The sequence below is a fragment of the Gavia stellata genome, chromosome 10, assembly GCF_030936135.1.
Source record: "Gavia stellata isolate bGavSte3 chromosome 10, bGavSte3.hap2, whole genome shotgun sequence".
Classification (NCBI taxonomy): Eukaryota; Metazoa; Chordata; class Aves; order Gaviiformes; family Gaviidae; genus Gavia; species Gavia stellata.
Window position 1 is genome coordinate 25,204,303 of NC_082603.1, and position 27,108 is coordinate 25,231,410.

General features: G+C 64.0%; 1 protein-coding gene across 1 annotated transcript; it reads right to left on the reverse strand.

Annotated features, from left to right (window-relative positions):
* Window positions 1-1,844: 1,844 nt before the first annotated feature.
* Window positions 1,845-22,131, reverse strand: PTCH2 (patched 2). The gene is made up of 24 exons (XM_059822192.1): window positions 22,066-22,131; window positions 21,547-21,739; window positions 11,306-11,495; window positions 11,114-11,183; window positions 10,788-10,879; window positions 8,652-8,847; window positions 8,430-8,551; window positions 7,947-8,094; window positions 7,584-7,715; window positions 7,349-7,504; window positions 7,133-7,225; window positions 6,920-7,045; window positions 6,724-6,842; window positions 6,191-6,596; window positions 5,782-6,094; window positions 5,366-5,508; window positions 5,096-5,276; window positions 4,260-4,543; window positions 3,570-3,707; window positions 3,294-3,436; window positions 2,923-3,022; window positions 2,248-2,493; window positions 1,937-2,079; window positions 1,845-1,890 (listed from the first exon to the last, which is right to left on the reverse strand). The coding sequence occupies exons 1-24, from the start codon at window positions 22,129-22,131 to the stop codon at window positions 1,845-1,847; spliced, it is 3,846 nt and encodes a 1,281-aa protein (XP_059678175.1).
* Window positions 22,132-27,108: the final 4,977 nt, after the last annotated feature.

Genomic DNA, 27,108 nt, shown 5'->3' on the forward strand with positions numbered 1-27,108 from the left:
AGCGTGCACCACCCCTGTCCGCACGTCCCATTGCATGCGCACACACAGCTGGGTCTGTCTCAAGCATCCCCCCCCCCCAGCTGTGTCCCCCACAAAAGAAAGGGCTGGACATGGCAGGTAATTTATATATAATATATATATATTTACTCTTTAAAAATAAACCTTCGGTCCCCACTACCGCCTGTACAAACTACAAAAATAAACCTTTGCTCTCTTTGATATAAATAACTTAGATGGCGTGTTGGGGGGGGGGGGCTGCCCACCGTGCCCACGCCTGGCACGGGGACAGGGTCCCCAGGGCCACCCCAGATCAGCAGCAGTGTCTGGGGGCTGGGGGAGGCCGGGGCCACAGGCACGGCAAACACCGCTGGAGTTAAAGTGCTGGGTAACGGCGCAGACGGTGCCTGGGACGGGGATGGGGACAGGGGCTGGCCTCACGGACAGGCCCGTTGCACTGGGACACAGTGAGAAATCTGCTTTCCCAGCAAGATGTGGCCGGTGGCACCACAGGTGCCCACGTGAGCATGCGCTGCCCTGGGTGTACACCAGCACATGCTGTCACCAGGGCAGAGCACAAGCATTGCACGAGGGGCCGTGATCATGGGACAGCTCTGGGGCTCGGCAGAGCAAGGACCAACCCAAGGACCACCCGCCAAAACCCTGCCTGTGCGATAGGAGCAACAGGCTCCCTGGGTCTGCAGCACATCCCCTATCTCCAGCCCTCCCATGCTCACCGGTGGGGAAACTGAGGCATGGAGCAGCGTGTCAGAGGGGGTGAGCTGCCCGTGGCCACCAACACCCTTTGGAGCAGGGGCATGAACCGGGTCTGCAACCCTGCCCTGGGCTCCCGCTGCCTCTGGCCGGCAGCCCTGCACTGGCAAAGGGTCTGCCCCCTCCCTGCCTGCACCCTGGGCAGCCAGGTGAGGCTGAGAAATAAATCTTTTAAAATAAGCTTAAAAATATATATCTCTCTATAGATAGTTTCCCTTTGCAATAAATAAAGGTGGGGGAGTGCCCGCCCCAGGCCTTGCCCATGGCACCCCCAGGGCATGGCTGGCTTTGGGGCTGCCCCTTTATTGGGACAGGGGGCATCAGGGCACCCTGTTGGGGCACCCCAGCTTGTGGCCCGGGTCGGGGGTCCCAGGAGGAGGTGACAGGGAGCAGGCAGTGACCCCGCAGGGGGGGAGCTGGCAGGGCACTGAGCCCGCCTCACCAGCAGCTCCAGAAACAGAGTGGGGGTTAGTGCTTCCATTTCTGGGGGGGGCAACAAGCCCGGGGCAGGATAATCCCAAACCCTGGGTGGGGGGGATGTGGCACCATCGACAGCCCCGGGCGGGGGACACACAGGCACAGCGTGGCCTGCACACAGCTTGCATAGAAGTGCCAGCCTGCCCTGCCGAGTCCCTTTGCAGGGGGTCACAGGGGGCTGGTGCTCCTCGGCCGAGACTAGGGGCATCGCCGCTCCGGCGATTAGCAGCACAATGCGGGCAACCCTGATCTGCACCCTCCTGTGCCTGCCGCACGCTGGGGAGATGCTCTGCCCACAAGTCAGCAACCTGTGGGGAGAGAGAACAGGGGGGTCGGCTGGGTCCCTCCAAAGCCACCCCGTGCCCCACGCCGCTGTGCATGAGTCCCAGGGTAGGGTGCCCACGTCCCCAGGCTCACCTAGCGCCGGGCACCTGCCCCACGGCGTCCCATGCTCTGCATCTCGAAGGCATCGGGCACAGTGGTGCCGCTGGCACTGGGCACACTGGGATCCTCCAGGCAGTCCCGCTGGCTGCTGGCAAAGCCCTCCGGGCTGAAGCTGGGATAGGAGCCAGGCAGCGTGGGGTGCAGGGCCACCGTCACTGAAGCGGTGGCCGTGACAGTGGCATAGCCACCGACAGGACCCTGCAGGTGGGTGCTGTAGGCAGGCAGGGCTGCAGGGGGGGCTGACCAGGTGCCCGCTGGGCAGGGCTGCGGGTAGTCTCGGGGCAGCACTGGGCACGGCTCCCCAAAGGGCAGGGAGGGTGCAGGCTGCGGGCCGGGAGCTTCCTTCTTCCCCTGGACCTCCGGGCTGTCCTTGTAGGGCTTCAGCACCTGGGGCGGGGGTAAACAGCGTGTGAGGGCCCCAGCCACACTGACAATCCCTCTGGCAACCCCGCCAGGGTCACAGGGACCCACAAGCACCCGTCCCCTGGCTCTATCCATGACCCTCTCCCAGGGGATGCCGGGGAGCCAGCAATGCCACGGCGGCCAGACACTCACGGTGATGCGGGGGAAGCTGGGGTCCTTGCCGGCCTCTAGCAGGATGTGTGCTGGGGCAGGGGGCACGATGAAGGGTCCCTGGGGGTTGCCCGGCCCCATGCCCTCTGCATAGCGCTCCGTGTCCAAGGGGTCAGGGAAGGTGGCGGGCCAAGCTGGGGCACGCCGGACATACAGCCCCCCGGGGCCCAGGCACGGGGGCACCGGCTCTGGTGTGGGCAGGCACGGGCCATTATCCACCGGGGATGCCTGGGGAGAGAGGGGATGGTGTCAGAGAGACTGGGGACATGCAGGGATGGAGGAGCAGGGGGTGACAAGGAGTATGGGGTGACGCAAGGATGGGGCGAGGGCTGTGTGGGGTGAGGGAGATATGGGGTGAGGCAGAGATGGGGTCAAATGGGTCAGGGAGGGATGGGGGGAGTCCAGTGTGTGGTGAGGCAGGAATGTGGTCAAGCAGGTATGGGGCAAGTTGGATACGGGGCAGAGAAAGGATGGGGTAAAGCAGGGATGGTACAGGATGAGGGATGGGCTGAGGTGGGTATGGGGCGAGGTTGGGAGTGAGCAAGACAAGGATGGGTATAGGGTGAAGCGGGGACAGGGTGAGGGGCAATGGGGGATGAAGAGAGGTGGGTGCGGGGTGGGGGAGGGACAGGGAGAAGCAAGATGGGGGTCTTGTACCTCAGGGGGTGGCCCAATGACAGAGAGCAGGACAGGCAGCAGCACCAGCCCGTTGAGCAGCCCCAGCAGCGTCAGGATGGTGAGCACCGCAAAGAAGTACCTGGAGGGGCCGCAGGCAGAGGGAGTAAGCAGGCACAGCCCCCATGAACGCCGTCCCACCCCAAACACGGCTTCCCGCACCACACACCCCAGCCCCTCCATGTGTCCCCAGACTCCATGCAAGATGGGGTGGGTGCCCGCACCAAGACACATCCTCGCCAGCTGCCTCACATCTGCATTGCCAGCCAGGGGGGCTGCCATGCTCACCAGCCCCTGTTGCCAAAGCTTTTGGGGGGCAGCAAGTGGCTGGTTTACCCCCCACCAGCACTCACCTCATGATGAAGTCGAACTCTGAGCCTGCCAACATGAGAACGCCCAGGAGGGTGGAGACAGCACCGTCCATCACAGGGGCGAAAGTGTGCTCCAGTGCTGCGGCTGAGCGCATGTTCCTGCTCCCCACAGCCGTCAGGAAGCCCTGCATGGGGTGGGGACGTCACGCAGGGCTCATCCCCGTGTGCCACCCATTGGCACATGGCCAAGGGGGTGAGGGTGCCAGGGAGTGGGAACTGGGGTGCCCTGCAGCTGGGCAGGGGTCTGCCTGTGCTCACCAGGGCCACGTGGACGGTGAACTCCACACCGATGCCCACCGAGGCAATGAGGATGACCACAGGAATGGCACTCAGCTTAATGCCCATCAGCCCCATGATGCCAAACAGCTCCACTGCCATCATGGCCAGGATGGAGACCTGGGAGGAAGGTGGGGTCAGTGAGGGGTGGCTCTCACCAGCTGTCCCCTCTGCCCCTCCACCTGGCATGCCTGATCCTACCGCTCCATATAGGGCAGCCTCACCCCATTGCTCCTTTTCCCCTCTATTCAGGGTTTCCCTCTGTCCCACCTATTGGGGGTGGCCCTCACCCTCCTCTGCATGGATGTCCCCAAACCCCTGCCCACTACACATGTTCTCTTCATAAGGGGTGTCCCTGATCCTCCATATGGGTGTTCCCCTCACCCTCTTCTGCATGGATGTCCCCAGATGCCTGTCCCCTCCGTATGTTCGTTTCATAAGCAATGTCCTTGATCCCTCCAAAAGGGTGTCCCCCCACCCACTGCCACCTCCATATGGGTGTCCCTGCCACCCAGGGTGCCCCTGGCCACCCCACCACCCCACACCCATGAAGCAGGTACCCAGGGCCACCCAGCAGGATGGAAGCAGGGCTGGATGTCCCCATCCCCACCTAACAGGAGGGCAGCATGGCCAGTCACCCCCCCATCCCCATGCATCAGGGTGCGTACTCACGATGATGCCAGCCGTCCAGGGGTTGAGCAGCAGCAGGGCGCAGACGAGGAAGGTGCAGGCCAGCAGGATGCTGATGGCCAGCAGGAACCAGTGGCGCAGGCCGATGTACTGCTCCCAGAAGAGGAAGGGGTAGCCACTGGGGTAGCTCAGCACTCCGTGGCGCTGGGCGGCCTCCCGGCAGATGGCCCGCACGCTCTCGATCGCCTCCACGAAGTCGGCTGTGTGACGCAGCCCGCTCAGGTAGAAAGGGAACTGGGCAAACTCCAGCGGCTGGGCTGCCGGGACTGGGGAGGAGAGCACGGGCAGTATGGGGGTATGGGCAGCATGAAAGTGCAGGCAGCATGCGGGCAGCCCAGCCACACCAGCCTGAGGGCAGCCTGATGCCTGACTGCATACCATGGGGAGTGTGTGGGGAGCAGACTGGGGGCAAGGAGGCGGCGGTTTCTCTGCCAGCAGGATGCTTGTGGGGCAGGGGGTCACGGGGAGCAGGGGGTTTCTCTGCAGGGGAATGTTTGTGGGGCAGAGGGGGAACAGAGTGGAGGGGCTTCTTTGCAATGAGATGCTCGTGGGCTGGAGCAGGGGCGTGTTGCTGCGTGCTAAGGGCACAGGCAGTGCGCAGTGGGGTGCTCAGGGTGTGGGGTGCAGGGGGACGAGCATGGGGCACAGGGAAGCAGGGCAGTTTCTCTACCAGAGAATGCTGACGGGATGAGGGATGTGGGGGGGGTTCTCTTCAGGGGGATGCTTGCAGGGCAGGAAAGACACAGAGAGCGGGGTCCTCTGCAGAAGGATGCTGGGGGACAGGAGGGGGCTGTGGGGAGCCCACTGCGCTCACTCACTTCGCAGGTTCTCGCCCGTGGTGTCATACTTGTCATGGATCCACTCAGGCGGCGGGGGGTAGAAGTTGGCCTGGGAGGCAGCGAAGCCCAGGGGGTCGTTGCTGGCCCACACCGTCAGGCAGATGTAGAAGGTGTCAGGGGGGATGATGCCATTCTCGTCCACCAGCCGCCGCGTCGTCAGCTACGGGGAAGGAGCAGGAGCGGGTATGAGCTGGGCAGCAGACACAGTGTCATCCCCAGCCCAGTCGCTCCAGCCATGTCCCCACGCACCTGATTGAAGTTGAAGGGCTCCTTCTTGTTGCCGGTCTGGATTAGGAGCTTGTACGCCAGCGCCCCATCCTCAGAACCGTTGCGGTAGCTGTCATGGGTGATGCGCCCAGCTTGCCAGTCCCTGTCGAAGGTGGCCTGGAGCCCTGGGGACACAGCGTGGGAGGGTGAGCATTCCTTGGGGGACATCACCCTGCACGGCATGCCGTGCGCCCCGGGAAGAGAGGTGCCAGAAGGATGGGTGCACGGAAACCCCAGGGCTCAGCTTGGCATTGCTGGGCACTGTGGGAACACCACGGGACCACTCTCCCCAGAGTGTCACACACCAGGGAAGGCATTCCCATGCCAGCAGGGAGGCTGCAGGCTGGGGAGAGGGTCCTTGGGCAGGGGAGGTCATGGAGAAGAGGGATGTCCCTCACCTCGCAGCCAGTCCTGGAAGTAATGGAGCCACATCTTGGGCAGGTCACGGTTGCCCTCCCGCACCACGTACTTGACGGTGCTGAAGGACTGGTGCAGGCTGAGCAGGGCAGCTTGGGCTCCTGGATAGTGGAAGCCACCCTTGGTGACGATGAACATGTTGTAGAAGGAGAAGTACTTGAACTGGGCCGAGATGAAGGCATGTGCCTTGGTGTCCCGTGGCACGATGTCCGTCAGATAGAGCCCGTCGTGCACCATGGTGGTGCCGTAGAGGCTCAGCCCCAGAAGTGCCAGGAACAACACTGCCACCACCGCCTGCGGGGACAGTGGGGGGGGGGGGGGGGGGGTCAGGCAGGGTCCCATGCCACCCACCTGCCTCAGGCAGCACCACCAGGGCCGACCCCACCTCACCTTGGTCCGGGTCCGCAGGAGGAGTGGGGCATACTTCTCCCGGGCGAAGTCAGCGAGGCTCCAGCGGCAGAAGGGCAGAGGGACGCACTCCCGCCCACCCTTGGCCTCGTCCAGCTGGGCCAGCAGGTCCCGGGTGGAGCTGGACGGGGTGAAGACCTGAGAGCCCAGGGGGTCAGTGGGGGGCAGGAGGACAGTGGGTGAGGTGCACACCTGGGAGGTGGGTGGCAGGACGGTGACAACGTGGTGGCCCAAGGGGTCGCACCGGGTGAAGGCTTGCACGGTGGTGGTGATCTGGGTGCTGGTGGCCACACCAGGGTGCCCATAAGGGGAGGGGTGGCAGGCGTGGTTGTCGTTGGTGTCGGCGAGTTCCTGGGGTTGGATCTGGATGACCCGCGAGGAGCAAGGGCTGTGGGGAGAGAGGAAAGGAGAAGAGAGGGAAGGAGGAGATGTTGAGGGAAAGGAGCAGAGCCACCCCATGTTTCTCGGGGGGACCCATGGGGTCAGCCCCACCCCAGCCAGCCCAGTGCTGGTACCTGTAGAAGCAGCAGAGGATGTCAAGACGGCGTTTCTCCCGGCGGTGCAGGTCCAGGCTCAGGATGGCAGGGAAGACGAACAGCACCATGGCGAAGTTGAACACCACAACCACCGCAGCCTGTGGGCAGGGGGGACATGTCAGAGCTGGGTCTGGCCACCCCTTCCTGCCCCCCCGGAGAGGGACCCTGACCCTACCTGGAGGGAGAAGGCACGCAGGGCAGGGATGGGCACCAGGGCTGCCATGAAGAAAGCGATCATGTTGCTGATGGAGGTGAGAGCCACGCTGGTCCCTGTGCGCTTCAGGCACTCACCCGTTCGCTCCTGCGGGGACAGAAGGAGGGGATAATGAGAAGGGCTGCAGGGAGGCAGGAGGGGACCAGGCAGCCCCCGGCAGGACTTGGCGCTCACCTTGAATGGGATGTGCTGGCTGGTCTCAGTGAAGGCATGAGCCAAGAGGAACATGTCATCTACACCGATGCCGAGGGCCAGGAAGGGCAGGACCTGATGGAGAGTAGGTGGCCTCAGTGGGGGGACATGGCCACTGCCTGGGAAGGGACCTGGCCACCCCGCAGCCCCCAAGGTCCCACCAGCCCCGCAGTACCTGGCTCTTCCCCCAGCACATACCTGGGTGGTGGCTGCATTGAAGGAGATGCCCAGCAGTGAGCAAAGCCCCAGGCCAGAGGCCACAGAGAGAGCCACAAGCAGGACACCAGCCAGGCCCACGGCCCCTTGGGACTTGGAGCAGTCCCACCGCAGCATGGTGACGCAGGCATAGGCCAGCTGGAAGAGCGCAGCAGGTTAGTGGGAACATGGGGTTGAGGGAGGGACGACAGGGGACAGAGAGAGGGGGCACACACACCATGAGGAGGTAGCCTCCGGCCACCCGGATGGCGCTGACGTCGGAGAAGGACTTCATGATGTCGTTGAGTGTGGTAGTGGAGAAAGCATGGACGCTCTGCGTGGCATTGGACGGGATGGAGTCCTGTGCCAGCTGCCGGAGGTGCACGCCATTAGAGAAGTCAGGACCCTCCCCGCTCCCTGGTACATCACCCCCAGAGCCACCCAGGGCGTCAGCATCACTACTGAGGGCCCCTAGGGACCCACTGGACCACAAGACAGAGGTGCCAGGATCCGTGGCCACATGAAAACCTGGGCGCAGGGGGATGCCACCCACAGGCTCACCCCTGCCCAGCCCCACGTGGGGGCTGTCCCCGGTGCCCACCTCCACGAATTTCCTCTGCCAGGCCTCCAGGATGGCACCCGCCTTCTCCTCGCTCCAGCTGATGTCATGGATCTCGTAGTCATCCTTGAAGTGCTCAAAGAGCTGTCGGGGGCTCATGAGGAGGAACATGGTCTGCAGGGCCTCGGCGCTGGGGGACAGGCACGCACCTCGCTGGGACCGGCTGCAGTGTCCCAGGATGCGGGAATGGGTCCATCCCCCACCCCATAGCTCCCAGCCCCACCACGGACACCCGGGAGGAGAACCCAGGCATCCTGCCCCCTATTCCCCCACCTCACTCCGAAGCACTGCCCTGCTCGCCAGCACCATACACTTGCCAGCCTCACATGCTCTCCCAGACAGCCCCACAGCCCCTCTTGCAGCCAGGGCAGGTTCCTGCAGGCACTGGATGTGGATGAGGAGACCCTGTCCCAAACCATCCCAGGGGCAAGTGCCTGGGGACGCCCACACCATGGCGGCTCTCACCGTAGCAGCTTGCCCTGGGAGTCTTTGGTCGTGCCGCCTAATATCAGCTCCTCCTGCCAGCGCATAAACTTCCTGGAGAATCCGTGGCAGCCCCCCGAGAGCTCAGCTGGGATGTCAGGGCTCTGTGGGGAGAGGGGAGGTGTCAGGGATGGGGGACCGTGGGGCGGGCAGGAGAGTAGCAAGCCCCTGCACCCCTCCCGGTCCCCATGGGCTGTGACCCACCTGCTGGCTTTGCTTGTTGGGGGCACTGGAGGGACACTGGGGGTCCCAGGGGTCCAGGCAGGGCCGCTCCATGTAAGCCTGTCCCACCTCTGCCTTATCCAGCAGCTCTTTGAAGCCTTCCAGGGACGTGAACTGCCCCAGCTCCTCCATCAGCTGCAGAGGGTCCAGGTTGCTCCACTGGATGTCTGGGCGGCCCCTGGGGAGAGAGGCACCAGGGTGATGGGGGATGCCGAAACCCACATGCAGTACCACCACCACCACTGCCACCCCATCCCATGCATGGAACCATGCCTGTGGGCTCCAGGGGTGCCCTCGAAGGCAGGGTACAAGGATGCAGAGGAGCAGCATCAGACCCTAGCGCATCTCATACCCCCTCCCAGGGCTGCCTGCAGCATCCCCCGTGCCCCGCGCAGCGCAGCGGCCGTGCCCCAAGTCAAGTAGCGTGCCTGATCCTGTTAGGCTGGGACAAAGCAGGGGGAGCCAGCCCCACCGCCTGGCCCCGCTTTGTGCAAGCAGTCAGGCTGATTACTGCCCGCGGGCTAACATCTTGATAGAGGGGAGCAGGCAGGCAAGGGCTCCCGTCATCCCCTCCAGCCCTTCCTGCCATGTCCCTCCAGGCTGAAGGTTTTGGAGCTCAGCAGAGAGTCTGAGGGCTCAGGACGGTGCTGGGGGCCGGTCCTTGGAGGTCCAGCAGGACCCCATGGGACCTGGGTACCCCAGAAAAGGCACTTATCCACTGCCTACAGACGCTCTACTCCCTCCATCCCAGCCCAGGGTGCCGGGGGCCAGCTCCCAGCCTCGCTCGGCTTCTTGTTTAAGACAGAAAGGACACACAAAAAAGCCAATAACCCAGCCCAGCACTCCAAAGAGGGGAAGAAAAAGCCCTGAGCGAGTGTGGGCTCTGGGGAGAAACGCAGCCTAATAATTCATGAAGGCTGGCTGGGCCGGAGCCGGCCGCTTGAGATTCCCACATACCAACCGGAGCTGCTGCTGCTTCCAAAGAGAGCCCCTTTTATCTGCTTTCGCTTGCTTCACTGAGCCAGGGCAAATCCTTTTGTCTTTCCATAGATTGCTGCTCTTTGTTCTCCCAGCTCCCGCCCCACTCACCCCTCAGCGTTAAAAAGGGGGACGAGGGCTGTCCAGCGCTCAGCCAGGGTGCCCGCCCAGGCACCCACTCACCCAGTTGCAAGGAGAGATGGGTCCCACCACTGCTGCAGGTGCCACCATGCCTGCCACGTACCCCAGCACCAGGATGCTGCTCACCCCGGCGGATGATGCCACCAGCATCCTCCTCGGCACGGCCACCCCAGCCCCGCTCGCTCCTGCTCCTGGCTGCTCCCCAGGCTGAGACGGGGAGAACCTGAGGTCTTAGGGGGCAAAGCCAGTCCCCCAGTCCTGGCTGGGGATGCTGCGGCCCCTTCCCCCTCCTCCCGTCCGTCCGGCAGCAGTCTGAATAAGGCCACTATTTCATCTGTTTGGCAAGGGGCAGCTTTCAGAGCAGCATTAGCATGAGAAAGCGCGGGGCTGCGTTTGCTGACAATGCACAAGCCGCCCTGGCTCTCCCGGACAAACACAAGCGTAAACAGAAGGAATGTGGGGGGGGCTCCCCCCGCCCAGCCCGGGGTCCCCAGCCCCACCACCGTGGTGCGGGAAGCTGGCCAGGAGTCACCCGCCACCCACCCCGGGGACTCCGCACCCTCTGTGTCCCTGGGCACAGCTCAGAAGTGTGGGTGCTTCCCTGCCATCGTGGCACCCACAAAGTGCTGTGGTGGGAAGCAGCCCCCAGGGCCCTGCCTGTGGCACGGCCTCTGGCCCTGCATCCCCATCCCTGGCTGGTGTGACACGGCATGGCATGGCAGGGATAGGCAGCTCCTTCCCATAGGTTGCAGCCCCCCCCAGCAGTGCAGCCCTGCCTGTGTCACTGAGGCCAGGCAGACGAGGACAGGGACCCGTCCCCAGGGTATTGACCCAGCAGGATGAGCAATGGTGGTGGGACCATCCTGGGGCGGAGCAGGACAAGCAGCAGCACGGAGGGACCTTGGGGCAGCAGGGCCAAGCTGCAAGAGGAGGTCAAGCACAGCCCCTCAGCAGCCCCCCCCAGCTCCTGCTCCCACCAGGACAGCCCCCCACACTCACGGGAGGTAGGCTGAGCCTCCCTGCAGCTTGGCGCCTTCCCAGAAGCAGTCCAGCGGTGTCAGGATCACACAAGGGAACAGCTTCTCTATCATCTGTGGGAGGAGGAGATACAAGGGGTCAGCAGGGATGGATCAGGCCCCCCTGCTCCCCCCCAACCCTGCTGGGCTGCCCAAACCTGCACCCTCCCGCACAGAGCTGGCGGTGACTTTGCAGTGCCTGGGGCTGGCAAGTCCCATCCCCACCACAGCCCATCCGCTGCCTGTTTCTTGGGGGACCGATCCCCCATGGGGGGGCTCCCTGGGGGCCACGCCATGCCCAGAACTCACCCTCTCAATCATGCCGTTCTCAATGATGGGGACACCTGACTTGTAGCAGATCTTATTCAAATCCCACGATCTGGAAAGGCAGAAGGAGGAGCTGAGGATGGGTATTATCCCACGGGGGACATGGCAAGGGGTGTGGGGGACATGCAGGACACAGTGGGGGTCCCTGTCCTCCCCGTCGGGAGCCGGACTCACTTTCCGTACAGCGAGACTTGGACTTTGCTGGCGGCCAGGGCCGCCTCGAGGTGGAGCTGCAGGGCCTCCTGCGTCAGGATGTTCTCCCCATCCTGCTTCGGCGTCTGGATCAACATTTGGGAGGTGTAGACAGACTCCTCGCCCAGCTTCTCCTTGGTGTAGCGCAGCTCCTGGCTCACCCGGCTGCCCGCTGCAGAGGGGACCGCAACGTGCCCTGTCAGTGCCAAGGCTGGCAGAGCCCCCATCCCACCAACCTGTCCTGCCCATCAGGATGCCCAGGGAAGGGGACAGGCAGGAGAGAGGCCTCACAGCATCAGATGGTGCCACATTAACCCGGGGGGGCTTCTTGCCATAGGTTTCCCCAACTGCTGCATCCTCTGGGTGCTCACACCGAGGGGACCCAAGCAGAGAGCACCCCAGCCCATGCCAGACCAGGCATCCCCCTTCCCACCGACACAGATATTTCCAGCCCCAGAGCAGCTCGTTGGCTTTGCTTTCCCTGGAAAAGCCCCACGGACAGACAGCTGGCAAAGCGGATGGGATGCATCCTGCCCACTCCCACCCGTGCGCAGCAGCGGGTGCTGCAGATGCACAACACAACTGGACCCTGACACAGCGAGCAAAACTGGGGACAACGCACCCCATCCCTGCCCCGCTGCTCCCTGGCATCCTGAAGTGGGCAGTATTTCGGCCAGGGTATGGGCGTAGGGAAAGGTGGGCACCCCCAAGACCCCGCAGGTGCATGCTGCCCCGGGAGGGGCATGGGGACAAGGGAGGGACATGGTGCTGGGGAGCTCCACAGGACCCCTCTCCTCCTGCCAAGGCTCCGGGATCTGTCCCTGATGGCAGTGGGAGAACTCCAAGTGCGGCGGGGCTGAGGTTTACTGGAGAAGGCAACAACTTTAATTGCAGTCGCCTCAGTGCGGAAGAGAAATCCCCCACCACCACCACCAGCGCAGCTGGGACTGCCATCAAACCCTGCACGGCCTTTTGCATGGCCGCGCAGTCCCAGGGACAGCCATCCCTATCAAACAAGGGGCTCCCATCCCTCCTGGAACAGGGAAGGGGGGATGACACAGCCCGGAGGAGGGCGGGAGGCCAATCCCAAGACCCCTAAGCACAACACCCGTCTACCCTGCTTCCAAGCCGCTGCCTGGGGGTGGGATGCTGCATGTAGCCCCCACCCCAGTGCCACCCACCAAGGGTGCCCCAGGGTGCCCAGCATCAGGGTGCCCAGCATCAGGGCGCATCCCGAGGCAGTGCTGCTGGTGGGGAGGGAGGCCAGCTCCTGCCCCAGCCCTGGGTGCTGGGGACGGGGGGAGGATCAGGATTCGTCTACGCTGGGACGCTCCCTCAGCAAGAGGCGGGGGCCCTGGCGGGCCTGGCCCCCCGCCAGAGCCGAGGAGGCCAGAGCAAGACCGCAAATAAGGAGCAGAATCTTCCCTTTTAATGACTTATTATATGGGTTGGTGTTTTTTTGGAGTTTTTTTCCCCTGCTTTTTGGGAAGGGGGGGGAGCATCTTTATTGTTCCTGGCTGGGCCAGGGAGCAGCTGGTGTCCATCAGATGCCAGTTGGGATGGAGGTTGTGCCAGGGACGGGGAGGGGGGGACATGGCCGCAGCCTTTGTGCATGTGTCAGAGGGGACAGCGGTGCCCAGGGCGAGGGGACGAGGACATAGGGAGGGTGGGTGTCACAGGGTGGCAGGGGGGACCCGTCCCCTTCCCGGTAGGCTGGGAGGTCGGGCAGGAGCTGCACCAAGCTGCTCTGACCTCAGCCGCGCCACCCACGCTGAACCCGGGGGGGGCAGTGGGACACGGCCATGGGGGGGTGCCCAGCATCGCCGCCGCTCCCGGGGGACGCATCCTGCTGTGCCATACGGGCATCTCCGCTGAGCACGGCTGCGGGAGGAGCCGCACATCTGCAAGTGTGGCATGGGGGGGGAGCCCCCCGAAAAATTAAAGAAAAAAAAAAAAAGAGAAAATAAAAAGCCGTCCTTTGTAATTAGTGTTAATTTGGAACAGGGCACTGCGAGCCGTCAGCAAGCTTCAAAGGCTGTGAGGAAGCCTCAAATTCCAACACCCTAATTAACCAAAGAGCAACATGAAAAGACAAGGCAGCGCACACAGGGCTGCCAAGGACACTTCAAACGGGCGCGCGCCTGCCGGCCGGCCGGCCCGGAGCTGGGTGAGACGCCCCACATCGCACGCAGCCCCCCGGCCCGGGGAGGGGCCAGGGGGGCGCCCCGAAACCAGCAATGAGCACGTTAATGAGGAACTGTATGTAAATTCTTCTTTTTTTTTTTTTTAATTCCAATTAACAAAGGGAGCCCTCAGCTTTTTCATGCAAAGGGCCCTCTGGTTCCAATCAGGCACCCCAGTCCTGCTTATTAACAGCCCACTCTGCTCCCCAGTGGGGGCTGCCTTCACCCCCCCTCCCGGACCGCTATGCCCCCCAAAAATTCACAATGGGGCCTGGGGGCATCCTCCCTGGGGTGTGCACTACTTCTGGGTAGCACTGTCCAGGGGTTTCACACCGAGTGGGGTCAGGGGGTGCAGGCATGCAGCAGCGTGAACTAGCGGGTGGATGGGACCCCATGCCTACCCACACCCGGAACACCCAGGGTGCAGAGCAGACCTCTACCGTGCCCAAGCAGGGAGGGGACGGGGTCCCCAGCAGCGAGGGCAGCTGCGTGTGCGGCTGCCTCCCACCCGTGGGCCACGCCGGGGGAGCCCTCCCCGTAATTACAGCATCCGCCGCAAAATTACAGAGCAGGGCGGGAGCCTCCCTGCCCCCTTCCCGGCCACCCTGCCTGAGCCACCCCCCCGCCACCGCTCCCCAAACCTTCCTGGCACAGGACCCGTGGCCGCAGCCCCGGTGCTGCAGCCAGCGCACCCTCGCCCAGCAGGACCAGCTTGTGCCCTCATCTACCCCGATGGGTGCAGGGACCGCTGCACCCCCCGCCCAACGCCAGCCCCTCTGCACCCTCCAGCCATGGGCAGCACCAGGCTGGGGGCAGGGGCAGCTCCTGCTCCCAGCCAGGACAGAGCCCCAGTGCCCATGTTGCACCCCTGCCCAGGAAGACCCAAGCTCACCCCACATCCCCCCCAAGGGCTGCAGACACCCCCCAGACCCAGCTCAGAGGGTTTGGGGTCAGAGGAGCCCATGACAGGTCCTGCTGCTCCCAATGCAGCTACAACCCCCCGGCGCAGGGCTCTCCTCCACACAGCCACCCGGCCTGGCACGGCAGCAAGGGGACGTTCTGCCATGCCTACCCAGGGCAGGAGGTGGGCAAACCCCACGGGGGCCCTGTCCCCAAACACCCACAGGTGGGGGGCAGCAGGATGAGCGTGCCAGGACAGCGTGCCCAGGCAGCACCGGGAGGGCAGCGGGTCGGGGCAGGCTGCCAGCCCCACACCGAACCCACCCTACCTGGCAAGGGCAAAGGGGGCCAGAGGTGGTGGAGGGCCAGGGGAGGTGCTGGGGGCCACGGAGAAGCACTGGTGTCCCCCTGGGAAGATGCATGCTGCTGCAAGGACCCCTCTGTGGTGGAGGCTGTGCAACCGCTCTGCAGACAGGACCTGGGCACCACCAGCAGCTGTCACCACTGCTTGGGTGACCTGAATGGGACAGGGTGGCAGGGAGGGAACATGCCTGGGTTCATGTCCTCACTTGGTCTCCAAAAATCAGGCCCTGTCCTCCCGCCTGTTGTAACAGGACTATGGGATGTGGTGACAAATGAGGCAAGGCCCAGATTGGGCTGGTGCATGGGGGATGCTGAAGCTCTGTCCCAGGGCCAGTGAGCCCCAGAGACAGGCCAGCCCTGACCCTAGCTCCAGCTGTGCCCCCCAGCAAGGGAAGAGCTTGGGGCCATAACGGGAGGGGTCCCCTGGGGAGCAGCACCCTTTCCACAGCATAATATCCCAGTGCCAGAGCTAGAACACCCCCCACACACACTCAAGTCCACAGCTGGGATGGGGGCAAGGCCGTGCTGAGATCCCCTGGGAAAAGCCATCCCTATGGGGACCCCCCTCTGCAGCACCCCCCCACTGCAACAAGGGGCATTCGCAGGGGCAAATGCCAGACTGCTAAGCCACCCCACAGCACAGACAGAGCACATCACACCGGCAGATATGCCCACCCCTGGGCAATTAAAGCCCCCAGGGGCAACAGAGAGATGCTGGCATCATCCCGCATCCCATTCGCCATCCCACATCCCGGCAGGAGGGGGTCCCGAGGCACCGCCCCAAGCATCCCTCCGCCAGCCGCTTCCCCGTGCCGAGCAGCGTGCAAGCTGGAGGCCACCTTCAAAGTGTTGTGGGGCGGATTAGCTGGATTAGGGAGGCAGTGAAAGGACCCATGCTGCTCCGGAGGAAGTCTCGCCCAGGGCACGCTGAAAGAGCCATTTTTACCTGTCCCGGCCACTACCGCCGGCCTCGCCAAAAGCCCCATGGCCCCATCCTGTCAAAACATGTCCTCCCAGCCCCATTCACCCCATGGCGTGGGGCCGGCCCCAGGGAAAGGGGGGGTGGTGCGTGGCAGATGGGTGCTCCCAGCAGCGCTGAGGGATGAAGAGGGGCTCAGTGCTGCCCCGGCACCTCCGACCAAAGCCGGCCCCACCAAAGGGGCTCCCACCACCCGGCTAAGTCAAGAGGGGCAGCAGAAGAGGGGGATGCCTTCAAAAAGCCAGCAGCAGAGGGACTGAAAGGGCCCATTTGAGGCCAGCTCCCCGGCCGTCGGCCCCGGCCAAACCCTTTTGTTTAACAGCAAAGCTAAATTAATGTCTTTATTACCCCAAATCGCGGGGCGGCGGTTCCCAGCGCGGGCTGGGGGGCAGCCGGCAGCTCACACTGCCCCGGCCGGCACCGAGGGGACAGCACGACCCCCGAAAAAGAGGGGGGAAAAAAAAAAAGGGGGAGAGGGGATTCAGTTGGGAACTATTCACCGCTAAGACTCCTGTCAGCATTGACATAAATTTCCACTGGTGTTGGCATTTAGGCATTTGCCATTTCCATATGTATAGGGCTGCCTGTACTAATTATGCTAATCACCCCCTCTGTTGGCTGCTGTGAAAAATGGCCACATTAGGCACTCCACTGCTTGCTAATGTCACTTAATGTGTGGTTGAAACATACATTCATCCCCCTCTGAATGGTGAAATTTTTCCACATTGCTGGCTTCATTCAGGCAAGAAATGAATTTTTTGAACTCAGACCACTTTTCCAGGCCCGAGGGAGAGGCAGATAATAAAACCCTCTTCTCGGGCCCTGGCGCTGCCCCCTCACAGCCGCCAAATAACATTTAAAATGCAAAAAAAGAGCCCCCTCCCTAAGTCCATGGATATGTCTAAGTCTAAAAAAACCAAACCACTTTCTAGGAAATAAAAAAAAAATCTATAAGTTGAAAAGTAAAGCTAAATGGATAGGGTAAGCCACAGCCATCTGTGAAGAGTCTCCCAGTCTTTTGGGGTTAATTAGCAAAATTTTCCAGCCCGAAGAAGCCAACTGAGCTGTCAAGGAAGGGAAAAGGAAGAGCAAGAGGTTTCATGCTCACCTCCTGAAGATAAATAAAGGCAAATCTGCCTGCACCCCATCTTCGGGTAGGCAGGGGGCTGCTTCATGAGCTCAGCCCCCCACCCCAAGAAGAAAGGTGCTTTCAGAGCCAGCTGGGGTTGCAGGGGAGAAGGTGCTTTGGAGCAAAGGGCAGCACCAGCCAGGATTTTAGGATAACAGGGACCTCGGCACCCCACAGCAGCACCACCCCAGCTGCCCCTCACTCCTCCGAGCCCCTGAGAATGGGGGCACGGGGTCCCCGAGGACGCCCAGACCCTGTGAACAGAGAAGGCTGAAGGAAAAATCCTGCTGGGCCAGGCAGAGGGTGGAGACCCCTGGTTGCCCCTACCCTCCCCATGGGGCAATACCTGTGTTACCACATCCCAAGAGGAACAGGTACCCTGTCCCCCACAGGACACCCATCTGGGGATAGAGCAGGCATGTGGCAGCCCGGGAGCCACCCCTCGGGCACAAGGCTGGCTCAGGCCAGATCCCGGTGGCCGTCTTGCTGCTCCCACTGTATGGATGAGCTGCCATGGCCCACGCTGCCAGTGCCAGCCCCACAAAGATGCCTAGCCTGGCTTCGCCTGCTCCTTTCTCAGCCCCCACACCAACATCTCCCCCCACAAAACCCACTCACCAGCAGCAAGACCACCCACCTCTCCCCATGCCCACCCAGGAATGGCCACAGCACCCCACTCTCCCCCACAGCTGCTGCCCCACACCCCCCATGGGTCCCACCACGCACAGTGGGGATAGGGGCTGGGAAGAGGGGCCGCATGGACTATGTCCCGAGGGCAAAGGCAGCATGGGGAAGGCGCTGAATTGCCATCCTTGGCTTTCCGTTGTGGCTTTCCCATCCCCGATGCCCCTCTCTCTGCAAAGACAGAGCCAGCTGAGGTCTCCTCTCCTGCTTGCCTCTGCTGTAGGGGGAGACCCTAGGCTGCACCCCAGCCCTGCCCTGGGTGCCAGAGAGGGGATGCCCCATGCCAAGTCATGTTGCAGAGGTCAAGGAAGAACAGAAACTATTGCCAAGGGGGCTGGGGGTTGTCTTGGCTTCATGCCCCAAGCTGAGAACAAGGCAGCAAATTCCCCTTGCCCCCATACCACACATCCATCTCATCACGCCAACACACTCTGTGTGTCCCTGACCCCTCCAGGAGAGGATCGGAGTCTTCTCTGGGGAGACTCAGCAGCTCCTTGAGAGCGCGACGGCTGCACGGGGCGCTGGGCTGTTCCGGTTAGGAATTAACCCGGCCTTCCTTTGAACCGGCCCTCGGCACTATAAATCAGGCAGGCCCATTCACCACCCAGGGCTCTGCCTGCCCGGAGCTTGCCGCCCCGGCCCCTTGGCCCTACGGACACCCTGGGAGAGCTGGGAACAGCTGCCAGGTGTCTAGAGGTAACTCAACACTCACTGCTAGCCGGGATTTCAAAGCCTCTGAGTGGCTAATTGCTTCGGAGGAGCCTAATTGAACATTTCCACAGTCGAGTCCAATTTATGGGGTGACATGGCCTCCCTCCATCTCCCAAACAGGGATGTGGGTCAGACACAACCCCAGGGCACTGCTAGCACCCCCTGGCCAGCTCCCAGCCTGCGGAGCTGAAGACAGTCCCCAAATTCGGACAGGGGATCCTGCGCTTTCCTGCAGTGGCCGAGGTCACAGCCCAGGCTCAAGGGGACCTATCAGGGGATCTGCCATCAGCACAGCCCCAACGCTGACCCCAGCCATGGGGCCAAAAGAGGGCTGCCCACCCTATTCCCCTCAGAGGGGCAGCAGCATAGTGCCCCCACAGGAAGCAGCTCTCTTCCCTCCCCTGCCCACCAGCACCCACCAGGTCCCCAGCTCCTGGAGGGCTGAGCTCAGCCTGCAGTGGGGACAGCCCAGCACAGGGTCATGCTCCATGCCTGCAGGGTTGGGACCTCACCTGGGTGAGATGATTTGGGTTGGAGCATCACCAACCCACATCCCTCAGCCTGGCTAGTGAGGCTGAGGCAGGTAAGCAGGTACAGCCCAGCTTCAGGGGGTCATCAGAGGCTTCCTGGGATTCTCAGCCACCCAGCCTCTAAGCTAGGGGATCGGCTGGGACCCACTGGCCTAGGATGATAGGACCAGGACTCCCTGCATGCATACTCTGCCCCTTCAACACCCCACGGCACTGTCTCAGGGCTGGGATGGACCGTGCTCCTGCAAACATCTCCCCACACATACCCAGAGAAGGCAGGAGCTGGGGTCCCCTGGGGATCCCAAGGTTTTGGAGCCAGGCTGACAGGGGCACCCAGCTTTGCCAGCCTGGGAGCAAGGGCTGCGCTGCCTTGACCTGGCATGGCAGTACCAGGCTCACTGCAAGAGGGACACACACACCAGCCACCCTGCCATACAGCCAAAGACAGGAGAAAGTGCCGGCTGAGAGATTCCAGAAGCAGCTTAAAGTGCTCAGGATCCAACCATACAGTCTGGGAAACTGTGTCCTGCTCCCCACAGGCAGCCCAGGCCCTCCTGTCCCCCGATAACACACACCCCTACACCAGCAGGGTGGGGTCCAGAGATCAGGGAGGGCTGAGTACACCCAAGGACACCAGGGGATGCTTTTATCTCCCAGAAAATACAGAAGCAGAGGCCAGTGGAGAGGCAAGGACCCATGGATGGTTACGGGGAAGGGAGGCAGCCCCATACATGAGACTGAAAGAGCTGCTGCAAGCCTTCCACATCCTGACCCATACAACCCCACCAGGGATCCCCACAGGACCCTGGCTATATTGTCCTTGGTGGTTGCAGGTACTGCCAACACCCAAGGACAGCGGTCCCGAGCACACTGGGGACATGCCACCCAGGAGCAAGGTACAGAGGGGTCTGCCCCAAGTGCCCACTCCTGTGGGAATAGCCCTCCCAGGAAGGCCAAGGTGTGGGGGGGAGCTCCAAGCAGCACCCCAGCATCATATGCTGTCTCCACCCCGGGCGCTGCAGATCTGGAGCCGTGTGTGTGTGCAGACCCCAGTGCACCCATCGCCTGGGAACGGGCAGGACACCCCACGTCAACGGTGTTTCACTGTGGGGTGAAAAAAATGCAGCTCCCGAGACCGAAGAAAGTGCCCTGGCCATAAGAAAGAGCCAGTTCCGCGGAGAGGCCCCTGGCACCCGTGCTACAGCCACACCACAGCGCGCACCACAGCGGGGAGGGGAACATCCTCTAACAGTAGCCACAGTGCCTCCTGGCTGTACCCCCATCAGCAGGGAAGCACAGTGGGGCACAGATGTGTGTGCAAGAAAGGCTGGGGGTCCGGGCACTTCTAGCTGTCCCCAGGCTCGGCCCCTTCCCCGTCCCACTCTCCACCCCAGTGCACCGCAAGTACCGTTTCCCCCCCCCGCCCCAACAGGAACAACCACAGCCACTTCCCTGGCTCCAGCCACGGTTGCAAGAAATGCCGAGTCCTTGCAACTCCAAAAGCACAGTAAAAATCCAATGGAGCCAGAGCCATGACCCGGAGCAAAGGAAGAATGGAGGGAGCGCGTCCCTCCTCCAGCAGCAACCACTCAGGCGCTGGCCGGACCAGGAGGTATCACTGGATTTCTTTGCTACGTGTTGCAGAGGAAAGGGGTGATGGAGACGAGACCTGGGGGGGACAAACACCCCTCAGGAGTGGGGAGCAGGTGTGAGAGCCGGGCATTCCTGGGCAGGGGTGCGTGCGTGTGTCTGTGTGCAAGCAGCGAGGGAGCACAGGGCTTTTTTTTTTTAATAAAAAAAAAGGGGTGGGAGAGCAAAGTTGCTTCTATTGTTGAATCAAATCCAAGAGTAGCTGAGGACCACACAGGGAGCGGGGCGTGGGGGAGGAGGCAGCGCTCCCGCACAAAGATGGCTGACACCCCTCCGCTGAGCAACATCTGCCCCTGCACAGCACCCCGCCGGGGACCCCAGGCTGGGAGACCCCCCCCGGCCAGGGCCTGGCAAGGATGGGGGGTGCAATGCAGGGTGCTGCCCCCCCGGGACCCCTAAAGCAGGAGGGAGGCGCAGGGAAAGCGAATCCCAGCGCTGGGGAGCAGAGCTGCAGTGAGAGGGGAGAGAAAATCCACGCTGGAGATATTAATAACAAAGGAGGGGGATCAGCCGCTTCCACTCGGAAACGGGGATTTGCTCCTGCCTGACCCTGCCCGCTCCTCCGTCCCCACGGGGCAGGGGTCCGAAGCTGGGACCGGCAGCCCCGCGGCGCCGGCTCTGCCCCGGTACAGGGCTGCGACCGCACCGGGGGCTCTTCCGCGGGGAAGGGGCCCGGCGGCAGGAGAGCAGCACCGCGGGAAAGGGGTGCCCACGAGTGGGGACACCCGCGCTCAGCCAGCGCCAAACACCATCCCCGCCGCACGTGTCCACTCGTGCGGGGACGTGACGGCACCTTCGCGGGGGACCCCCGCCAGGACACGCGTGGGGGTCCCTTCGCAGCTCGGCACCACGCACCCGCGCAAGACGCAGCCCGAGCGGCCGCGCAGACGGGACCTCCGCTCGCGGGCATCCACGGCCCCGTCCTCCGCGGCCCCGCACGCAGGAATCCCGGCGGCATCCTCCTCCCACCCCGCTCCCGCGCTGTCACCTGCCTCCGGGCCGGCCCCGCACCTCCGCGCCCCGCGGGGGGACAAAGCCGCGGCCGGGAGCAGGACCGTTCCCACGGGCGGCTGAGCCCGTGGGGCCGCGCTTACCTTCCACCCAGAGGTGCTCGATGTCGGTCTCGATGGAGGCCACCCGCAGCCCCACGGCCAGTGCCCCGAACACCAGGAGCCCCACGAAGAGCACCTTCCCGCAGTGCCGCTGGATCCGGCAGCCCAGGGCGAAGAGCAGCGCCTGAAAGCGGGCCCGCAGCCACAGCGGGGCCCTTTGGCCCACGGCCCTGCCCTGGGGAGAGGGCGAGGATCAGGCCGGGAGCGGGTAAGGGGAGCCCCTGCCCGGGGGAGGGGGATCACGCAGCGGGGCGGGATGCCCGCGGCGGCCGCGCTCCGTGGGCTGCGCAGTCGGGCCGGGACGCCTCCGGCACCGGCGATGCTGGGGGTCCCCAGCCGGGGAGAGAGCGGGTCCCCGAACCGGAGGACACGGGAGTACCCGCACCCGCTCCGCGCCACCCCCCCCCCCCCCCCCGGGCTCCTCCACCCTCCCTCCGCGCAGCCCGAGCCCCCCCCCCGGCCCGGAGGCCCCCGCGGGAGCGGGCGATGCTCGCCCCTTACCTCGGGCAGCGGCTTGCGGCGGGCGGCGCGGAGCGGCGGCGCGGAGCGGGGGGGCTCGGCCGGCATGGCGGGGCGGCTGGCGGGGCTGGGCACCCCCCGTTATGTGGGGCCGAGCGCGGCGGCCCCCATGCGCGCGGCGGGGCCGGTGGTGCCGGTGGCGGTGCGGCGCGATGCCGGTGCGGAGGGCTCTGTGCCGCCGGCCGCCCGCCGCGCCTCTAAAGGGGAGGCGGGGGCGGGGGGCGCCGGGGCCGCGCCGCCGCCGCCGCTCCCATTGGCCGCCGCCGCCGCGGCAGCGCCCATCGCCGCTGCTAGGCAACGGCGCGCCCGCCGCCGGCGGCCACACACGGCGGCACCCCCCCGCCCGCCCCCCTGCCCCGCACGGCCCGGCCCGGCCCCGCCGCGGGGGGGAGCGCGGCGGCGGCACCGGGGGCGGCCCGCTCCGGCCCGCCCCGCCCGCGGGCAGCGGCACCCCCCGCGCCCGGGGCTGCGCCCCCCCCTCGCTCCCCGGACCGGCAGCCCCCCCCCGCGCCGACACCCCCAGGGATGGGCAGAACACCCCCCGGGCGCACCGCAGGGGTGGCACCCCCACGCTGTCACCCCCGGGGATGGGCATCCCCCTGTAACCACCTCCCTAAGAAGGGGCAGCCCCCCCCAGCCCTCCTTGGTCCAGGCATTCCCCCCATCGCCCCCCTCCAGTGCTGGGCAGCCCCCCCCCATAGCCACCCCAAGGGCCAGGTATCCTCTCCAGGGCCAGGCATCTTCCCATAACCACTTCCCAAGGGATAGGCAGCCCTCCCAAAGGCTGGATATCCCTCTATGCCCACCCCCAAGGGCTGGGCAGCCCCACCATAGCCACCCCAAGGGATAGGCAGCCCCCTCCCAGAGGCTGTGCGCCTCCCCTATAGCCACCCCAAAGGATGGGCATCCCCCCCTTCAAGGGTCATGTGTGTCCCCCCCCCCAAAGGACCAGGTATCCCCCCGATACCTTTTCCCAGAACAAACCACCCTGCAAGAGCAGGGCGAACCCCACCCCAGTGCCAGTTGCCCTCCCCAGGGGCCAGATAACTCCCCCAGGACCATGGTGTGGGGCAGGAAGACACCCCACTCTTGGAGGGTGCCCACAAGCGCTGCCCCATCCCCTGCCATGGGGAGCCAAGCCCAACACACCAGGGCTGGAGGCAGGGGGCAGGCACAGACCCCCCCATCCATGGGGCAGGGGGCTGGCAAAAGGGCAAGGGGTAAATGCCACCAATAATTTGTGGGGTAATTAGGGGTAACCTGCTCTTCTTAGACCCTTCTCAGGCCTTTATTGGACAGACTGGTGCTGCTCCCACTGCGAATGGCGCCTGGAGGAGTTGCTGAGGGCACCGGGGGGGGGATCGGTAAACTCCTATGAAGCAGCACCCGCCCCATGCGCCTCCCCATCCCCACTGCCCACCCGGGTCCCCTGGAGCAATGATGGTGATGCTCATCCTGGTGTCTCCTTGCTGGCCAAAAATGGGGGAAACCCCCATAAATAAACCGAGTTCCTCAGGCAGCTCCTCCGCGCCCCCCTGGCCACGGCCTCCGCCAGCCCGACCTGCTGCCGCCGAGCTCTCCTGGGCGTTAGCGGCGCGTAAAGGGTTTCTCCCTCGTCCGGCGATAGGCCTGTAGCATCTGGCGTGTCCCCAAATACAGAAGGGAAACGGCTATTCAGCACTTCTGCTGCCTGATTAACAGCTCCACCATTCCTCTTCCTCAGTGGACCCGCACTACCGCTGGGCAGCTGCTGCTTTTTATAAACTTAATTTTAAAAAACTAAGTTGTCCTCCTTTCCGGCACCACCGGTGCCCCTGGTTCTCCATCCGCTTTCGATCTGTCACCACCCATCGGTTTCCACCTGGGGCTCTCTTGCTGGTACCCTGCAGACAGGGAAACGGCATCAATGTCCTTGGAAAAGTCGTGGGATGGTCAACGGAGCCCCCCTTGGTGTCTGCTGGGGTCTGGGGCTGAGCCGGATTTGCCCTATCCCGGGCCACCAAGGGTTTCGTGGGACCTGGGCTCCCAGTGATGCGGGACCGGCTTTCCCGACCCCATCCTGGCTCGCCCACACCGGCACCGGGCTCCTGTGCCGCAGGAGCACCGTGCAGGACTGGCTGTGGCAGGAGCATCCCTGGCACCCCCGCCTGCTCTGCGCCATGCACCCCCTGTCCCGCTGCCCACCCGCTGCCTCCATGGTCCCCGGGGCCTGCCTGCCCCCACAGAACTCACGTGGCCCCAGCGGCAGCTGGCACCACCGCGGCATGGCGGCACGTGCCCCAAGTGAGATGGTGTGGGGCTGAGCAAAAGGGCAGCTTGGGGATCCCAGGCTCTGCAGGGGGGAATGACAACCTCAGCGACCGGGCCGGATCCTGCCCTGCCAGTGGGGATTGAAAACCCAACTGGAAAATGCTTGTGGGCAGGACGGGGCTCAGCCTCCCCTTGCCCTGACGCCGCAGCGATGGGCTCCCAGACAGTGGGTCTGCTCTGAGCCCGGGGCTTTGGATCTCCCTGCAGGATCCTTATTTCCCCTGGAGCCACCCGGGAGGGGACTGGGAGCCCTGCAGGCCACCGGCCTTGGGGGAGCGGGATGGGGAGCAGGGGATCGGCTCGTGCACAGGGAGACTTTGCCTGCCGCTTCTTGCTGACCGGCTGTTTTATATCAAGGCGGGAGGGGGGATTTGCTGTTCTAGATGGTATTTTAATGGGCAGGCAGGCAGCTGGAGCCTGGGAGAAGCCTGCTTTACATTGTTTGGGGTTGTAACAAATAAATTCAATTAAAGGCAAATGGCTCCGCGCAGCCCCCACCCTGCGCAGTGTCTCTGCGGCACCAGTGTCTGCGAGAGTTGCGGGTGCGAGGCGGGAGCCCAGGGCTTTGCCCCCGTGCCAGGGCCACCCGGGGGTCCTGCCCACCCTCGCCCCTCGCCCCTGCTGTGGGGAGGTGCCGGGGTGAGCCAGTGGGATGCAGCAGGAGCCGGGGAGTGCGGGGCACCGCACCCACTGAGTACCCGGAGAGAGGATGGCGTGGCCGGGGAGCCCACCCTGTCCCCTGTCCATGTACTGCACATCCCACCCCGTCGAGCAAAGGGGATGGGAAAATCCCCACGGGCAAGAGCCACGCCGCAGCAGGCACTCCTTGGGGACGGGCAGCCTGGGACAAGGGCCTCGGCGGGCAGCGGCATCCTCCAGGCAAGCGGAGGCCGGGCAGGGGCTGGGGCGTGGAGCTGGCTTTTGCACGGCTGTGATGCAGCCCCAGAGCCCTGTGGCCCCGGGGGGGAAAGCAGAGGGGACTTGGTGGGGACGTGCCAGAGCCTCAGCACGCTGTAAACAGCCGCCGCCGCCGCAGCAACTCCTCTGCCGGGAGCCAGCGCTGGGCGTTTGTTAGTTGGAAACCAGATGGTGTTCTCCCAAGCGCCGGCACAGCCTGCCTGGCCGCGGCCCCAAGCCAGGCGCAGGCTCCCAGGGACCCCGAGGCGGCAGAGCGCTCAGTGCTGGGACCCCCATCAGGGTGGCCAGAGAGCCAGGGGTGCAGAGAAGGTTTCCCAAATGGACAGGCAGTGTCAGGGTGTCCCCTGCCCCATTGCTCGACCCAGCCGGCACTGGGTGTGTCCCGAGGGATGCTGTGTCCCGAGGGATGCTGTGTCCCAAGGGGATGCTCTGTCCCAGGGGATGCTGTATCCCAAGGGATGCTGCGTCCCTAGGGATGCAGAAGGGAGGCAGCATCCACCAGAAAGGATTAGAGATGGGGCATTAACATCCCTTAAAACCCCCCGCACACCTCTGTGTGATGCAACGTGCCTCAGTTTCCCTGCAACTCCCCAGCAACAAGAAGCTGAAGGAGGGGGGAGAGCCTGGTCCCCAAGTCAGAGTCCACCCAGTCCCTGCGAATAGGGCCAAGATGTCAGCAGGGAAGGGATAAAGCCCATCTCCGAGGCCAGGGAAAGCCCCAGGGAAGGAGCAGAGGAGTCCCTGCCACATCCCACTTGGGGTAATTCTCCATGGGACGTGGCGCAGGGGACGTGGCCAGCAGGACCCAGGGGTCCAGGCTCTTCCCCAGCCCCTGGCGGTCCTGGGGGCAGGTGCACTGAGGGGGCACAGACGGACCCATCCCAGCCCTGGGATTTTGGGGGGGCCTGCAGCAAGCAGACAAACAGACAGGGCTGGGGAGGGGCCGGTGGGGAGGACGGCATCCCCGGCAGCCGTGGGGGGGTCCCGCGGTGTTTACAGAGCTTAAAAACTGCCTAAGCCCCACAAGGCCACGGTGCACAATAGCATGTGGACGTGGTGACACCGGCCGTCCCCACACCACCTTGGAAGACAGAGGGCCCTGCCACCCACCGCCAGCACCGGGATTAATTATGATAATGTAGTTCTTTCCCCCTTTGTCACCCTAATGAATGGGCCTCTTTAGGATTTTAAGGCCTTTGTTTGGTGCCTCTTTACTGCGGTATTGTAGGATGGGGACTAGCAGGTGGCAGGTCCCCAAACAGCCCCTTTTGTCTCCTTTGGGGGCTGTTTTGTGGTGGGGTTGGGGAGGGGGGTGCAAGGATGCGGGGAGGGGGGGCTGCAAGGGGGCTCCTGGATAGAGCCACAGCGCTCGCCCCATTGCTGCGGGGCCGGGGCACCCCACGCTGTGCACCGTGGCATCCGGGACCGCTGGCCACGGCCATGCCCCGAGCCGCCTGCGCCCCGGCCCGCTCGGTGGGCAGATGCTGGGAGCCAGTGTCTGAGCCCCTGCCTTGATCTTTTACTGCCTGGGCAAATCAATTACCCGGCAGAAAAGTCCCTAAATCCCACCATAAAACCCATTTAGCAGCCACCGTGGCGCTCGCTGGGCCCTGGGCAAACCTCACCCGCTGCCGGCATGAAGCCGGGAGCAATTTGCTGCGGGGAGGGTGGGTAATCAGTGCTGGGGAAGGTCAGGCTGTGGCCGCAGCCACACAGCATCTCCCCACTCCCGGGAGGCAGATGGGGGCTTCCAGGGGCTCCTGGCTGTAATCAGCCCCTTCTGAGACTCCCACAACT

What these genes read in the sequence shown, in the direction of transcription:
- PTCH2 (XM_059822192.1), bottom strand. Translation starts at nt 22,131, where the DNA reads ATGCCGGCCGAGCCCCCCCGCTCCGCGCCGCCGCTCCGCGCCGCCCGC. An exon ending in CCAACAAGCAAAGCCAGCAG is followed by an intron (nt 8,552 to 8,651) that starts GTGGGTCACAGC and finishes CTCTCCCCACAG; the next exon opens with AGCCCTGACATCCCAGCTGA. An exon ending in CCAGCTTCCCCCGCATCACC is followed by an intron (nt 2,080 to 2,247) that starts GTGAGTGTCTGG and finishes CCCCCGCCCCAG; the next exon opens with GTGCTGAAGCCCTACAAGGA.